The sequence below is a fragment of the Lissotriton vulgaris genome, chromosome 7, assembly GCF_964263255.1.
Source record: "Lissotriton vulgaris chromosome 7, aLisVul1.2, whole genome shotgun sequence".
Lineage (NCBI taxonomy): Eukaryota > Metazoa > Chordata > Amphibia > Caudata > Salamandridae > Lissotriton > Lissotriton vulgaris.
This window is the reverse complement of record NC_141695.1, coordinates 191,434,191-191,450,976: the sequence shown is the minus strand read 5'-3', so window position 1 is coordinate 191,450,976 and position 16,786 is coordinate 191,434,191. Positions and strand designations below refer to the sequence as shown.

At 46.7% G+C, this 16,786-nt stretch overlaps 1 protein-coding gene across 1 annotated transcript in view; it reads left to right on the top strand.

Annotated features, from left to right (window-relative positions):
• The window catches only part of LOC147701158 (uncharacterized), a 277,400-nt gene that overhangs the window by 228,998 nt on the left and 31,616 nt on the right, over positions 1 to 16,786 (top strand). The window contains exon 4 of the mRNA XM_086929919.1: positions 5,252 to 5,371. Within this exon, the coding sequence (XP_086786045.1) occupies positions 5,252 to 5,371 (120 nt within the window). The remainder of the gene's footprint in view (positions 1 to 5,251; positions 5,372 to 16,786) is intronic.

Genomic DNA, 16,786 nt, shown 5'->3' with positions numbered 1-16,786 from the left:
TTTCAGACAAATCACTTAACTCTCGCACGTGCCTTAAATGGGTAATGATAAAAGATAGCCTGCCAGCATCGGCAGAATGGACCGACCAGAGGTCCAAGAAGTTCGAACAGCAAGACACAGTCCACAATCAGCGACTAGCGAACTTCAACAACCACAACTCAACATGTAACGTCTAAAGAGAGTGAGAAGATCGCAAAGCCCGGTCCAGTCACAGACTGACGAGATAAGACAGTGTCCGTGAACCAGGACAGGACCGGATGGAAGCAGGTGGAGTGCACGCTGCCTGGAGAAGTCTGGTTAGGAAGATGTAACAGCAAGGTGACCAGACCGCGTTGCGAAGAAGATGGAGAAAGGAGAAGAAGTCTGAGTGGCGTGACGCCACCAAAGAAGGAGAAAGGAGAAGAGGTCTGAGTGGCACGTCTGCCACCACCGAAGAGAAGGAAAGGAAAAGAGGTCAGAAGCACGACGACGAGAATGGAGGATAACTAAGAGGAGTGTGAACCAAGACACCACGACACTCAAAAGGGGAAACACCGAGGAGAACGTGAGAGGTGCACGACAGTCCACACGCACGACCGGGATACAAGTAACACCACTGGAACCAAGCATCCACGTGCGAACCAGACAGTCATCCAGGAAGGACAGAAGCGAGCATGCCGGTCTGTTGGCAACACCCACCTCTGGGATGGAATGGACGAAAGGGCCGCGGACATCCAGGGGCAGAGGACTCAGGGACACCGGTGGCAGCGGGTCCCACACGAGAGACGGACTGTTGAAGCTCACGCTGAAGATCCTGAAAGACCGAAGGTCGCACACGACTGAACCAGTGCCAACAACACCCTTCAGGTGGAACTCGGACACGGAGAAGATGACCCGTAGCGACATCCTTCAACATGTTTGAAGAGGCAAGGCGGCATGCACACCGGTCCAGTGGAAGCCCGGCAGAAGGGCCTCCGGGTCGTCCAGTGAGAGGGGACACCCACAAGAGAGGGGTATCCGTGAGAGGGATAACCTGCAGCTGAAGGTCCCGTCAAGAACAGACACCAGTTTCAACCAAGCACTTTGAACAGGACGGTCCAGCGAAAAGTAACACACTTGGGACTCAATGTATATTTATACTTCTGCACGTTCACAGGATGTGGAACAGAGCGAGAGAGACTGTAAAGCCCACTTACAAGCTGCAAGTCTGCCAAGGCAAAGAAAAGACATTGCCAGCAATCAACGGAACCAGCAGTAAAAGACCACCACGTGGGAGTCGTCGTGTAAATTATGGGTTTTGAATGAACTGTATTTTTCCCCACAGGTTGAACTCTAGTTAGGGCAATTTGCTTAACTAAGGTTGGGAGGGATGTAGTAACGTAAGACACGGTCTAGTGTCTCAGTTCTTTCTGTAACTGCACACCTAACACCCACCCACCACCAGGCGTCACAGGTCATGTGACACTGGCCAATAAAGGGGCGGAGCGCACGTGCTCTGGGCCCATTACCTATCCCCCAGCTACTGTGTCTGCGTCTCATTTTACTCCTCTACAGCATTAGGGCCTAGCGCCCTCACCAAACTCTACAGGGCCCACAGCACCGTAATGATACACGTTCAGGCACAACATCCCTAGGACACTGAGTGACTGAGCCTCAAAGCGCAGAACGGGCCTCGAAGCGCTGCGGTGAGGAGGCCGTAAGACAGACCTACTCAGACAAGCACTACCTTTACCAATGTAAATGCGCTGCCCTACTGGGCCTCCAATCGCTGCTAACGGGCCTAGCCCTCCCCAGAGACGGCCACCTCACAGACGCCTGTGCGGTAACAAGGCCACCCAATAGACATTAAAGACACGTGCTACACATTAAGAATAAATTTGCTATCCTTATGGGCCTCACAGTGCTGCGAGAAAAAGGCCTAGCCCACCAGCGAAGGTCGTGATCTATTCGCCCGGGTTCCCGCTGTGGGGACGAGGCCGTACATAGTCTTAAAAAAAAGCGCTACCCTTACGCAATTGAAAAGCGCTCCCTTAACGGTCCTCAAAGCGTTGTAGCTAGAGTCCTAACCCATTAGATAGAGCCGCGACATGGCGCCTAGGTGGAATGACCTTAATTGAACAGCGCTGTCTTAATATATTGTAATGCGTCAGCCTGACTGCCTCAAAGCGCTGTAGACAGCCTTAACCCCTCAGCGAGATCCGCAACAAGTCGCGTGGGGAGGTGCTGCGGACGAAAGTCGCGTGACGGTTGCCCCCCCGGGGCCTAGGCCGGGAGAGCGCATATGCCCCAGACGCTTGGGAGCTGGTCCCGAGGCCTGTTACTGGCCGTTCAGCCATACTCAAATATACCGCATCCGGTCCTGTGCTAATGCCCCCGTAGGCCCTCGACTGTCTCACCCGCTAAGGAGGGTTTGTCTCAGTTTACTTGCCCCCTCGAGACCCAATTGCACCCTCAAGTGTGTAAGGGCATGCCGCACGCCGATACACGGGGGGAGGAATGCCTAGCCCTCAGAAAGCGCCGCGACAAGGCGCCTGGTTTGAAGTAGGCGCTTTAACTTCGGGCCCAACCAGAAGGCGAGGCCGCGACTTTGTCCAGAGTTGTCATGTTCAATCTAGATGAGAGACAGCTTCTTCCTGCGGGACCCAACCTTTCCAACCCCGACCACGTCACGCTCCTCTACCCCCGAACACCCCCGGCCTTTAATACTTGCTAAAATGCGCAAGGCCGGGGCCGTAGCTGGGACGGGGCCCCTCCATGGGCAATGCCTGCATGAAGAGAGACCCCTCTTTAGGTTGGGGAAGAGGAGGGGGGACAAACAAGGCCCGCATTGACTAACCTTGTGGTCAAGCGACCTCAATACAGCAGCAGCAAACAGCGTCAGGGCAGCAGGAGAAAGAGGGTGCTCAGTGGGTCCGAGAGGTATAAGTACCTCCCGTCCCGCCCTCTCCTGCCCGGAAGTGACGTCGGCCTAGGGGACCCTCGAGGATCCCAAACACTGGGAGGCTGGCTCGTCGTCTGCCATCCTGTGGCACTTAGTGGGGCCGCCCTCTTAGGAAGGCCCCCTGCGTGGGCCCGGGGCATCCCTGCAGAGATCTGGGCCTAAACCCATCAGTTTTTTGCTCACCACGCCATTCCAGTATGAACCCAGCCATATGCAAATCAGTCTTGACCCTGTGCCTCATGGGAACAGTCCAGACTGAGCTGCCGGGCCTGGTCCTCCCTGCACTGTAACCAAGTATCCTAGTACCGGTTTTGGGGTTTCACCCCTCATCAGCCAGGCCAGCTTGAGTCCAATGGCTAGGTCCAAACTGGGGTCCAAATTTTGCAACCTTAAAGTCCCATTTTTGTGCCGCTATATTTATAAATTTTAGCTGCAATATCCTGGGGGGGGGGGGGAGAGGGGTGTTCAGGGATCTACTTATACATCTGTTATACAGTTGAAAACTGCCCAAATTTGCAAACACTGACCACCTTTTTAGCTTTCTAATTCATTAATGGGAGACAATTTTATTTTGGTGGCCAGGCCTATTTTTGTCCGAGTCCAACATGTATCTGAGTCATGCATTCTGACCTAGGCTGGCTCCTTTCCTGCTAGTGGCGAACCCATGATCTCGGCGTCCATGCCCATTGGCTTCTGTGCACGGTGTAGAAGCCAGCGGGCAACTAAAATAAACATCCGCACGAGTTATAGAAGAAAAAAATGACATTATTCCACTTTTGCAGGTTTAATTCATTGAGCATCAACCACACGGTCAGATATAAAAACAGGAAAAAAAATGTTTTCTCATTATGATTGGAACATCCTTTCCCACCTTCACCCCTAACCTTCAGCTTAGGTGCTCGAGCAACTGGTGCCTGTCCCTTCTCCCCACCCCATTTAACCCTCTCCTCATGGAACCCGCAACAGAAAAAAGATAAATTAAGAAATTCTGTTATCTTTGTAATTTTCGACACCTTGTAATCGATGTCTAAGCATGTCTGCGATCCCTCCGCCTCTGCCTTTGTATCCCTCCGCCAGTGCTCTGATAATCTGCGCGCGGCACATGTAATACCCGCCCCCCTGCAATCATCATGCGGCCTTTCACTTATGGGTTTGTCCTGCTTTCCTCTGATAACGATGCCTGCATCTTTGTAGCTGGCAGAAGTGGGCGGAGCTAGGCCTTTGATATTTTGCAACCATAAGCATAGCCTTTGTTTCTTCTCTGTTCAAGGTGGGCCCAGGCGACTTTTGTATTAGCTGTAGGCAACATTGGTGATGTTTTTAGAGTTTCACAATTATATAATTGCACACATTTTCTATGTAGGGAACTCATTTGAGAAGAAATCTTCTGGAAGGGGGCATTTTCTTTTCCCTTTGCGCAATACCTGGGTGACATGAAGGATACATACTTTAGAGTCATTTTCTTGAGATTTCGCAAAATGTGTGGAAACAAATTTCAATTTCACCTTTTCTTAGTTTAGAGACCTGCTGTCAGGCTAAATGCTATGAAGAGAGCCCCCCAATAAGGCATTATTGCAATCAACTTTCGAATATAAAGTGTCCCATCCACCCTTTCATTATGTTTTGTATCAATATACATGATTGTGTGAGGAGTTAACAGAGACCCAAGATAATTGATTTAACCACTGAGCCAATGTGTGCCAGAGGACTTCCAGAAGATATTCTTTGGCAAAGGACGTTTGTAGGTCAAATTGCTCCGGAGGATGAGGGAAGATATTGATTTCCCTGCTGTAGAGATTACCTTTCTTCAAGGCACCGCTGTTGTTGGTCATCTGTGTTTCAGACCCTAGAGGGAATCTAGGACCTCACCTTTGAAGACACAACAATCCCCTTGAGTGCCTTGGACCGCCAAATAAATCGGTGTGTCATCTGTGAGCGATTAATATTGCATATATTTGGGGTTGAGAATTCTAAAGAGTGGTCTAATTTTTAAGAGTCGAGGTGAAAGTTGGAACCCCCACGGAACTTTATATTCTACTTTGACTTCTGCTGAATGGAATGGGAACAGTTTGATTGCACCGTTAGAGTTGTTGAGGCAACTTGCATGTTAATACAGCAGCGCCAACCCTACTCCTTTGAGTGGCAGTAGCGTCCTGTGATGTCATTGGGCGTGAGAGCTCAAATGAAGTGGGAAGTCACTTCCTCTTTTGCCTTTTGATGACATGCTATTGGCTTCCTTCTCTCTTTCCTCCTCCCCTTACTCTTCTCGTTGTTTTCCTTTTTTACGTTGAAAGATACACATGCACTAAGTCTTTCTTCTGCTTCCCTCAGGAAAGGCAGCTGGTCTCAGCCCTGGCGCCATTGCTGGAATTGTGGTGGGCTCAGTCCTAGGGGCTCTGCTCATCATTCTGCTGCTGGTTCTCCTGGTCTGCTGCATCAGGAAACGGAAAGGTATGTTTAACCTCCAGTTCAGTACTATCATTTTTAGGATTCTGAACGAGATGCGTTTTCTACAATTTAAGTATGCGTAGATAAGTATGTGTTCGATAATGACTTCCTAGTTGGCAGAGGAATGCACCTTGTCCAAGCAGGTACCACAATCCTAGTCAGGGCAAGTCACAAACACACTCTAAATTAACCTGTGTTCATCCCCTGGTAGCTCAGCACAGAGGGGTCAGGCTTAATCCTGAGAGGTAATGTGTTAAGTATTTTGCAACACTTCAAAAGGAAGAACACTGAAAACTCCACCAAAAGACTCCATCCCAGTTTAGAAGAATAGACTATATTTTTATGAACAAAATAAGACAAAAATGACAAAAATTCAATATTCACATCAGGAATTATAAATTTTCAAAGGTTAAATAAAATTGTAGTGCTTAAAATGGTAAATGGTCTTCGGGAGCTATCTGGTCACGCTAGATCTAAAAATTCAGACCAACCGCAATGGAGCGCAAGTCGGATACAGGGACCAGCCTTGGCCAGCTGAAAAGTACCTGAGTGTTGAGATGTGGGAACCAAGGAGGTGATGCATCGTTGGCAAACAGCAGGGTTGAAGCAAAGCATCAGTGCTCAGTTGGGCAAAGACAGAGAGGCGTCGGAAACTGGAGACGATACACCACACAATCAACAATGCTTTGTCCGCGGACCTCGCAGCAGCAGCCATGCATAGATGTGAAGTGAGACGTGCCAATTCTGATTGGCGCAATGTTGTTGACACATGGATTCGGGTAGAAGCAGCACATTATACCCACTTCCAAGGGCCAAGGACTGGGGTGGCACTACTTGGCAGAGCAAGACTTGCAGCAAGCAAAGGTGAAGTTCAGGATGATTTTAAGTCTTTGATGTCCTTGAGAACAGGAGACAAGCCAGTAAGCCCTCCAGGCACTTTAGGTTCAAGTGAGATGGTGCCAGTCCTTCCTCAGTCAAGGCAGAGGGTAGTGGGCAGCAGGACAGCACAGCAGAAAAGCAGTTCTTCTAGAGCAACAGTCCAGCAGAGGGGCAGTCCTTTTAGCAGCACAGCAGTTCTTCTTCCTGGCAGAGTTCTTCATGGGTCCAGTAGTGTATTCAAGTGGCAGAGTTAGAAGTCCAGTTGATATACCCAGTGGTCCCTTTGAAGTGGAGCACTAAACCACCCATCTAGTGTACTAGATGAACATGGTGTCTCCATTTTCAGGTGCATTAATCAACCCAGCTAGTGTACTGGATGAACATAGTGTCTCCCTTTCCAGGTGCATTAATCCACCCAGCTAGTGTACTGAATGAACATGGTATCTTCAATTTTCAAGTGCACTAATCCACCCAGCTAGTGTACTAAATGAACATGGTGTCTGCCATTTTCAAGTGCACTAATCAACCCAGCTAGTCTACTGGATGAATATGGTGTCTCCCTTTCCAGGTGCATTAATCCACCCAGCTAGTGTACTGAATGAACATGGTGTCTTCCATTTTCAAGTGCACTAATCAACCCAGCTAGTCTACTGGATGAATATGGTGTCTCCCTTTTCAGGTGCATTAATCCACCCAGCTAGTGTACTGAATGAACACGGTGTCTCCATTTTGAGGTGCCTTAATCCACCCAGCTAGTGTACTGAATGAACATGGTGTCTTCCATTTTCAGGTGCATTTATCCACCCAGCTAGTGTACTTGATGAATATGGTGTCTCCCTTTTCAGGTGCTTTAATCCACCCAGCTAGTGTACTGAATGAACATGGTGTCTTCCATTTTCAAGTGCATTAATCAACCCAGCTAGTGTACTGAATGAACATGGTGTCTCTATTTTGAGGTTCCTTAATCCACCCAGCTAGTGTACTGAATGAACATGGTGTCTTCCATTTCAGGTGCATTTATCCACCCAGCTAGTGTACTGGATAAACATGGTGTCTTCCATTTTCAGGTGCATTAATCCACCCAGCGAGTGTACTGGATGAACATGGTGTCTACATTTTCAGGTGCATTAATCCACCCAGCTAGTGGAATGGATGAACATGGTGTCTCCATTTTCAGGTGCATTAATCCACCCAGCTAGTGTACTGGATGAACATGGTGTCTCCATTTTCAAAGACAGTTGCATTACAACAGTAGATCCACATTTGGAAGCTTGACTTTAATTTTGTTTGTCAGTAAATACAGAAAACATCTCCAACAGCACCCTGGCACAAGGACAAATATACGTCCGAGCGAGCAATGAGTATGAAAAAAACCACAAATCTCAAAAAACACAAAAGTTGAAATGGATACTACACTTTTAAATGTAGGTGACACTAATAATTCCACCTTGCAATGCTGACTAATATTTTTATATTCTCTTGTATTTTATTCAAGCATGTCAATAACAATGTATTTCACCTATGAATTTGCAATAGCTGGAACTTTTCCATTCTTTATGGTTTTTTAACCTCTCCCTACCCTTATAGGTGGCATTATATTGCTGTAAAAGTGTGTTTCCAACTTGTTATCATTGCCAAATGCCATCGCATCACTCTTAGAATGGTTACAATTCCATAGACCCTGTCATGGTTATATAAAGTCAACGCAGCACTTTATGTTGACAGTCAACACTTGCAGTTTTTTATATCACAACTCAGATTTATTTGTGTGTACGATAGATAGTAATGTGTTTTAATATTAAAATCATATTTGGTTTTAATTCACTGCGTCATGATATAAATAAAACTTGAAAACTTGAAACACTAAAAACAAAACTAAAGGTGGTAAAGAGTTAGCAATACAGGCTGTTAATGGTGCCTAGATATGTTAGTATTTGGCTAAAAGATCACACCTACTGAAGCAGGAGATAAGGACCTGGAGGCAGTTCTGGAGTAGGGTATATCGAGTCCTACTAGTGAGATGCCATGGTCGGTGGTCTTTGAGTGTCCAAGAAACATAGCTCAATCATAGGGGCATAGAATCGTCCTTCAGTTTAGGCAAACGCAACATCATCATGTTACATTGCCACACTTTGCCCGTGGTTATGCAAGATTGCATTGCCTTCTGCTTTAGCCACTTATTCAGTTCTCTGTTCCATTTCTCACCCACATTTGCAAGCATAGAAATGCTTTATCAAGTTGGTTTTCCAGGAATCCCTTTCATCTTTTTGAAAGAGGAAACATAACATCAACACAAATGGGACAATGTGACCATCCACAAAATTTCAAGACAAACAACCCATCTAAGCAATGACAAACCATGAAAAACACATGAAGGGGCATGGCTCCACCAGCCAAAATGGCGATCATTCCCTGTTAGAGCTCCCCTCGCCCAGCCACCTAATCATGCCAAATCTTTCCACTGGGCCTACCAAACCCTGCCATCCTACTGTTCCCCCCTCAGGAGAGACTAGGGCCATTGATTGAGATTGGAGACAGCCGGGTTCGTTGTCCCAGCCGAGAAGACCTCCGAGCATGGCAGAGCCCCGAACAGGCTTGCAACTGGCTCACAGGGCTCGCAACACCCAGCTTTGCAGTGCTATTGAGAGGGATACACTTGCCAAACTTCATCATCCTCCAGCTCCATCCCTCAGTGAAACCCGGGGAGCCACTCAACACCTGTGGCGGCAGCGCTCGTCATCCAACGCACACAACTTTATGGGCAGTAGCCTCTCTGATCTGTGAGGCCTGAAACAGCTCTATTACCCATGCAAAAGCCAGCCAGTGCACTGCAATGACTTGGGAGGTAATCTTCAGTCCTGAACTGGGAAACAAAGCACTTGGGGAAGATTGCGAAGACCTCTGAGCATGACACCGTCAGGTACCAGCCTCCATATGGCCTGCAGGGCCCTGTCAACAGCATTGGCCATCACAGATAACAATGTTTGAGAGCCCAGAGCTACATGCCGGGCTTGCAGTGAAGGACGCTTTCCAGGTGAGGGTCCTGGCAGGGGCTCCCCGGCGGGCTGAGTTGGCATAATGGCTCACAGTATCTCTTCTCCCACACTTTCCATTTGCACACCGCGCTCTACTTCAACGTGTAAGGAGATTGTTCCATAGCAGCTGCCACCTGAGACCTATACAGGTGAGCACACCTGCCATCGGTGAGCACAGCAGGAGTACACTCCCCTCTTTGGACCTGCACTCCACGGACTCTGCCCTGAAGGTACCCCAGGGCATCTACTTGGCTCCAAGGGGCCCACTTCCCCTGCACTCCTCTACCAGAGACATCAGCAGGGAAATAACTTGGTTAACCTTCATGAGCCCCATGGCCCCTCCAGGCACCACCTCCTTAGCATTACCAGCAGGAGCTTGACTGAGCAACACATCTTGGAAGCCCACCCACTCACTCATGCAGCAAACTGGCTTTACCTTTTGTGCGTAATCCAAAATGTATGTTCTCCAACATTTAGGAATCTTTGGAGATTGGAGCAGCACACCTTTTCAAAAAGCTTACTGCCAGGCTTTTTCCTTCACTTGATAATTCATATCCCAAAATTAGGACATTGAGGTGGCCATTTTTTGATTTTTAAAGTTACATTTGTAACCCACAGTGGCAAATCCCAAAATTATGATGTTCGCCCTGTGCAAGTGATCCAATAACTCATTGTCCATCAGATAAATATCATCTACATGGGACAATGCCTCCTCATCACAATTTTGAAGTAACTCTGGAGCTATTGCTGAGAACAACCCGCTGCTATTCTCATACCCTTGGGGCAGTCTACAAAATTGGTGTTTAGAGCTGAGCACTGAAAATGCTGTCAAATGTCTGCTTTCAGGCACTATATTCTGGCAAAAGAATCCATTTGAGATATCTAATGAAGTATTGTATTTCTTCTGCACAATGTTATTTATTAATGCGGGACTGTGTGCATTCTGTACTGCAAATGTTTTTGTGCATGTGTTCAAATGCCTGTAGTCTAAAACTAGATAGTAGGAATTGTCAAGTTTCATTACGGGAAACAAAGGATTATTCATGGATGTGGTGCAATTCTCAATCAAAACCTTGGTATTCAAGTTGATCTAGGATTTCCATGACTTGCTTCTTTACGTCATGTTTTATTGGGTACTGCCTCTGTGGTGTAGAAGTATTTTTTTACTGGGATTTCATGGTGAGGTGACTCAGCATCCCACCCTGCATGATTGCGGTAAAGTGCTGGAGCAAGCACTAATGCCCACTTCTGCATGTATGTGTGTTTTAGTGATTCTGGAAGAAGGTCAGAGAAAGCAGGTAAAATGACCTCTTTCCCCCTTTGGGCACTCCATGACGAACTATGGTGGCCAATCTCTTTCAGCCAAAAGGATGCTGTATATCCATATGTCAGGGTCTCCCAAAAGAGATCTTTCACTTTCCTGGGCATGTCCCCTTCCATTTTGAGCGTAAGGTCATGCAAACAATGTGGGAAGCTTACCCTTGTATCCGATGTCTCTTCAGTGTGATATGTTCATTCAAAGCTGCTGTCAGAAATTCCATCAGATTCTGGTGAGCTATTGTTACTGCAACTGAAATGTCTAGCATTGTCTGAGCCCATTCCCCGTTCAGTAGCCTGGGCATTTCTTATTTTTGGGTTTATCTTCTTTATTGATCATGTAGTCTTAACCCCTTCCCTGTGGAGCGAATTTGGCAGTGGTGCAGGGATTTAATTAGGGGGTGTAACCCCTTGCCTGCTCAGGATGGCCCCTGGCCGTCCTATGTCATGCTGGGCATGTGCGCAGGACGGACGGGGGCCATCCTGAGCACATGCCCAGCGTGACTTAGGACTTCCGGGGGCCGTCCTGAGCACACAAGTGGTTAAGTGCGATGTGTGTCTCTTGGCTTGGCTTACTCTTCTGATCTGTGTTCTGAAATCCTTCCCTCTCAGAGTTTTTGGATGGACCCAGAAAGGAACGAGAGGAATGTGTATCAGTATCCTGATACCTGTCAGTTTTTAAAAAAATATTATCATGGTTCCTAAGATTGTATTTTCTATGAGAGGGCTCCTGTTGAGGAGACCCACCCCTTGATTGTGATGCATTTTGCTTATTAATTTTTGATTGTTTGTTTTCCCATTACTTTTTAGAAGAATCAGGTGCTTGCTTTGAGTTATCCTTTTCAGGATTAACCTTTAATTGTGGTTTCACAGGTCTAGCTCCCAAGTTACCTCTACCCAGCGAAGCATAGGTATGTCCGGTAATCTTAGGTAGTTTTCGCTCCTATTGTGCAGGAGTGCATTCCCTCAGGCGTTGACGTATAGCCACTGCTGCTCCCTCCCCTTTTATGTTAGCTAACATAATTGTTGATACCTGTGCAAAATTGCATATCAATTTCATTCCTAAGTCCAGGGCAGGTTATGCCCTGTACTCATTCTGTATTTGTTTAAATACTTCTGGTATAACTGCTATTGAGGGGGGTATCATGGGTTCTGGTGTAAACGGCTGCGAAAACTGTGCCCCAAGTGGTACAATCCTCTATCGGTGGAGCTATCCCATTGACAAGCAAATTGTCGGTATTCTGTGTTTTTCTTGTGGGCCTGTATGGAAAACACTGCCTCAAGCTGTGCTATTTTCAGTGCTAAGCAGAATGGCATTTGCTCACATTTAGTGGGCATTCATTCCACAATCGCGTTCAGCGTTTGTGGGGTGATTTTTGTTGCAGTCCCTTGTGGTTGACCAGCTTGAGTGACCCTTGATGGTTGAATTGCAAATATTTGCATTACGAACTGTGTAAGATTTCTATATAGTTTCACTATCTCTTTGTAAAATGTATGTAAGTCTGCTGCTGGCAAGGTATCAATTTCTGGATGCGGTGAGTAAGCAGCTAAGACCGGGCAAGTCGCTCCGTCTCTGCTGAGTGGACCAAGTCTCACTTTTTCAGTGGTGTGGGAAGGGCGCCTTTAAACCAATTTATATGCTCTTGGTAAGTTAACAGGACTTCTTTGTCCTCGTACAAAGAGTATTTTTCAGGTTTCTCATCTGGAATGATAGTATGAAACACATGTGTATGTGCATCTGGAATTTGACCCAAGAATAGAATGCCTCTCTCCTGAATGTCACGTGTGCCTCAATCACAAAAGTGCGCCAATATTTGAACATCTAATGAATTTGTGAAAATGAATGTAGACATTAGTTTTGTATAAATACATGGATGTAATGATACCTTGGTAATGTAATGCACAATGATGAATAATTGTGAATAAGTTCAATGAGTATATAATTTGGAAAATGTAGAAATAAACACTGGAAAATATTGTAAAGATTTGATTTTGAAATTGTGGTGTTATAACACCAGGTGAAGTGTGCGCAACTAAGTCAAGCCTTGGTGCTTGTGTTAACTAGGTCAATCACAAAAGTGACAGTCCCACCTATTGATGAGAGACCATAACCGGCTTATTTCATAGTAAGTGCATTTCTGCAATTTTCTGAAATGTTAGGAGCACCTTCCTGCTCAGCTTTCTCTGCATTCGCAGCGCCATCTTGGACAGACATTGTGGAAGGAAGTTGTAAGGAAAAAGAGAAAAAGGTATGCACAATATGGGGAACTTTGGGGCATATTACCAACAACTATCGATAAGTATCGCTAGGTTGGCTTAGCGGCAATAATTTTATCGCCGTGTAGCGACGATTTTTTTCGCTTAGGAGCCTTGATATTATCAAGGTTTATCTCCTAAGCGATAAAAATCAGCCGCAATGCATGAATATCGCTGAAAAGTCAGCGATATTCATGCATTACCGAGCAAATGCTCTTATCCATGTTATCCACCTCCCATTGGATAACATGGCTAAGAACTGCTCAGGGCAGGTGTTAGCTTTTGGAGATATTCGCGCTTAGCGCGAATATCTCCAAAAGTTGGTAATAGGAGATAGCGATGTTAGCAACTGTTTCCAGTCGCTAACATCTTGGCACGCCCACTTTACATGTCATTAGTGATAAATTTCACTGACATGCAAAGCGGGGCCCAAGATGGTCGCTATTTCCTACTAGCTGTCGCTAACTGGTGTTAGCGACAGCTAGGTAATAGGGAGATAATTTTATCTCCACTTTCTTGGCTTTTAAAGCCAAAAAAGCTGACATAAACCCCCTTGATAATATGCCCCAATAATCCTTCAAGCTTAAACAAACCTACAGCCAATACACAGGATATAACTACTCAGCTGCGGTGGATATTCCTCTTTCCACACCAGAGGTCTATGCGTAAATGTGAGTAGGGATCTCTGAGAAAACACCACTGAACTACTCAGATTTGACTGTTAAATAAGAACCATACCAACATTGGTGGTGCCACGTCGTGTAGTTCCTACAAACCTATATAGGATATGTGCATTTAGACAACATGAACTAAGGGATTGATGTCCAGACTGATCCCAGACACCCCCAAAGGATATGTTAGCCTTTAGACCAGCTAGCGCACAGTGCCAATATCAGCCCCCTAACCTTACCAAGGAGCGATTTGTTTCTGGCAACCATTTAACATGAAAACCCTTGATCAGGGATTGTAGAAACATTACAGCACTTTTTGCTAAGTCAAACATGCTCACTTAGTCTCAGAGAGATACACAGAATAGACGATGGGGGCGTTTTCATTTTTCATTATTGAACCATCGTCATTCTATTATAAAACACATTTGCTGCAACAATCATTAGCCAGAAACAGGTATATAAGATTACAAGCAACAACAGAGTAAATAAAAGGTAGAATTTTACCATGGTGCTAAAACAGTAATTATATGCAGGCATATAGATACATGGCAGTAATCGAGTATACTCCAATAACGCAAACCCTACCTAAGTGTACCAAGCATGTATGTGGGAGTCAATCCAAGATTCACCTAGGAAGGAGCCAACCCCATTACCTGATGGGAGAAAACAAAGGACCCCCTCTTGGTCTCAAGCTGGATCCCCATCAAGGGATGTCAGACCATTGCGTGTTGTAGCTTCTCTAGGCCGGGACCCCAGAGTCTTCTGTCAGCATGGAAGCTTCTATCTAGTGTTGGTACTGGTCTTTTATACCATAAAGATAGCCTTGGAGTTCCATACATAATTGATACATTGTGAATGCGATTATGCAACTGAGCATAGAACAATACCTGCAATTATGCTAAGCAGTTCTTTCGCCCTAGGATGAAGATGACCATGACTTTTAAACGGAGTATGTTCATGCTGTTATGTTCGTCATATGCAGAGACGTTTCTAACAATCCTCATGCATAATAAATAAGGCTAGTTTTCAAGGAAATCAATTGACATTTATTTAGCACACAACTGGGTAAAAGGTCAGTGCTTAGAACTGTTATGCAGAGCAAGGTAGGACAAATGTAAGTAAAAAGTTGGCCTAGTTTGGGGTACATTGGGGTTCATAATGCAGGAAGTTACTTCGTGACAGTCTGCTTGCAGACTCTATTCGCTGGGTGGAGCCCACCCACATATTTGCCAGTCACACTCATCTGGGCAGGATGTGGACAGCTGCGCTTGCGGGGGAAGCAGGTGAGCAATCAGGTGGGGACCACCCAACGTAGTGGGGGAAGGGGAGCCTTGCTACACTCCTGGGACATTGGTGCCCAAGCTCTGCACTATTCCATTGCTGCCCCTAACCCTCCCATCACCTCTTTCATGCATCCTTGTCAATGGAAACGTCCCACCCTGCTTCCCCCGCGACAACCACAATGGGCAGACAAAGGGTGGCGATGCCCCCTCCGCCTCACCCGGCAGTGGAGCAACAAACTACGGTGCTGGAAACTCCCAATCCAGATGCTGCACAAAACAATCCACCACCTCTGGATGACAAACTCAACAAGGTCCTCGCGGCCATGGAGAGCTCATGCTTATCCATGGAGTCAACAGTGGACACCCTGATGACCGAATTCGGATTCCTCAGGGACGACCATCGGAAGCTGTCTGATCGTGTGGTGGAAAGTAAGAAGAAGATGGCTGCATTGCAACCTCAAATGCATGAAGCACGATTGTCATTGTTGGACCTCCAGTCCCGAGTTAAGATCCAGGAGAGAGCCGGGGACGGTGAAAGCCACTCCGAGAGAAGCAATATTCGAATTGTGGGCCTATCTGAGGGCCTGGAGGTCCATGACCCATTGGCATTCTTAGATGGCCGGATCTGGTTCTTTGTACCTGCTGCAGACCTTACCTTGTTTTTCTCCCTGGAAAGAGCACACAGCGTCCTATCGTGACCCCAGTTCTAGGTGCTCCACCTCACCTTGTGCTGACCAAGCTACTACACTACAGAGACCGTGATACTATCCTGTCGGCCATATGTTCAGCAAGCCCCATAACCCTGGACAATCACACGGTCATGTTCTTCCCCAATTACACTCTTGCAGTACATCAATAGTGGTCCTATTTCCTGTGTGCCAAAAATAGGTTTGCGAGCTCGGAATAAAATAGTTTCTAATATTCCCAGCCCACCTCAAGATTCTTTCAGACAACAAGTCCTTTTGTTCACAGACCCTAGGGATGTGTCAGAATAGTTGAAAGAGCATCAAGCTGGAATGTCATCAACCCACAAGGAAGTGCCTCCCAGACCAGCAAACATAGAACAGTGAAAGTGACACTTAGACACACTGGTAGCCCCCCTGTCCTCCAGAACAGATCATCAAGTACAAACGTCGTGCAATCCAAGCAGTGACTTCCTTACGGGACAGTGCCTGCTCTTCGGTGGATGATCAGGGCCCGCACATGTTTACAACCAATGATGACTTAATCACCACGCATGGACACTTCCTTAGCACCCAACTGCCACTGGTCACACCACAGACTGCAAATACTACAGTGTGACCTGGCCACAATCCTCCGGACACCCCTTCCAGTCCTTATTCTCCGTCCTCCCCACTCCCTGACCTCCCTGGATTTGTAAGGCTCGGCCACTACCCTCATTGTAAATCTAGGTGGCCACACTATTCTCATTTTGCCCTGTCATCCCCTGGCAAGCCGTAGCCCCTTCTTCAGATATGGTACTTCGTTTCCACCCGTTTGAGTATGCTGCCATTACAGCATGTTCCAATTGTTGCACTTTACCCTCACCCACTCCCCTACCCACATTTACTGTACCAGGGCAGTAATATTCCCCACCTCAACTAGTCAAGTCAAGTCAAGTCATAACATTTGTATAGCGCACTACATACCCAGAGGGTTTCAAGGCGCTTAGGAGGAGGAGGATTATTTGTCAAATATCCACGTTTTAAGCTGCTTTCTGAACGCTAGGTGGTTCTGGCTGAGGCGGAGGTAAGCGGGGAGTGAGTTCCATGTTTTAGCAGCCAGGTAAGAAAAGGATCTGCCTCCCATGGTGGTCTTGTTGATGCGAGGTACAGTAGCGAGGGCTTGGTCGGAAGAGCGTAGTTGGCGGGAGGGGGTGTAGAAGGACAGTCGAGAGTTGAGGCAGTCTGGTCCGATGTCGTAAAGTGATTTGTGTGCGTGGGTGAGCAGTCGGAAAGTGATCCTCTTATTGACGGG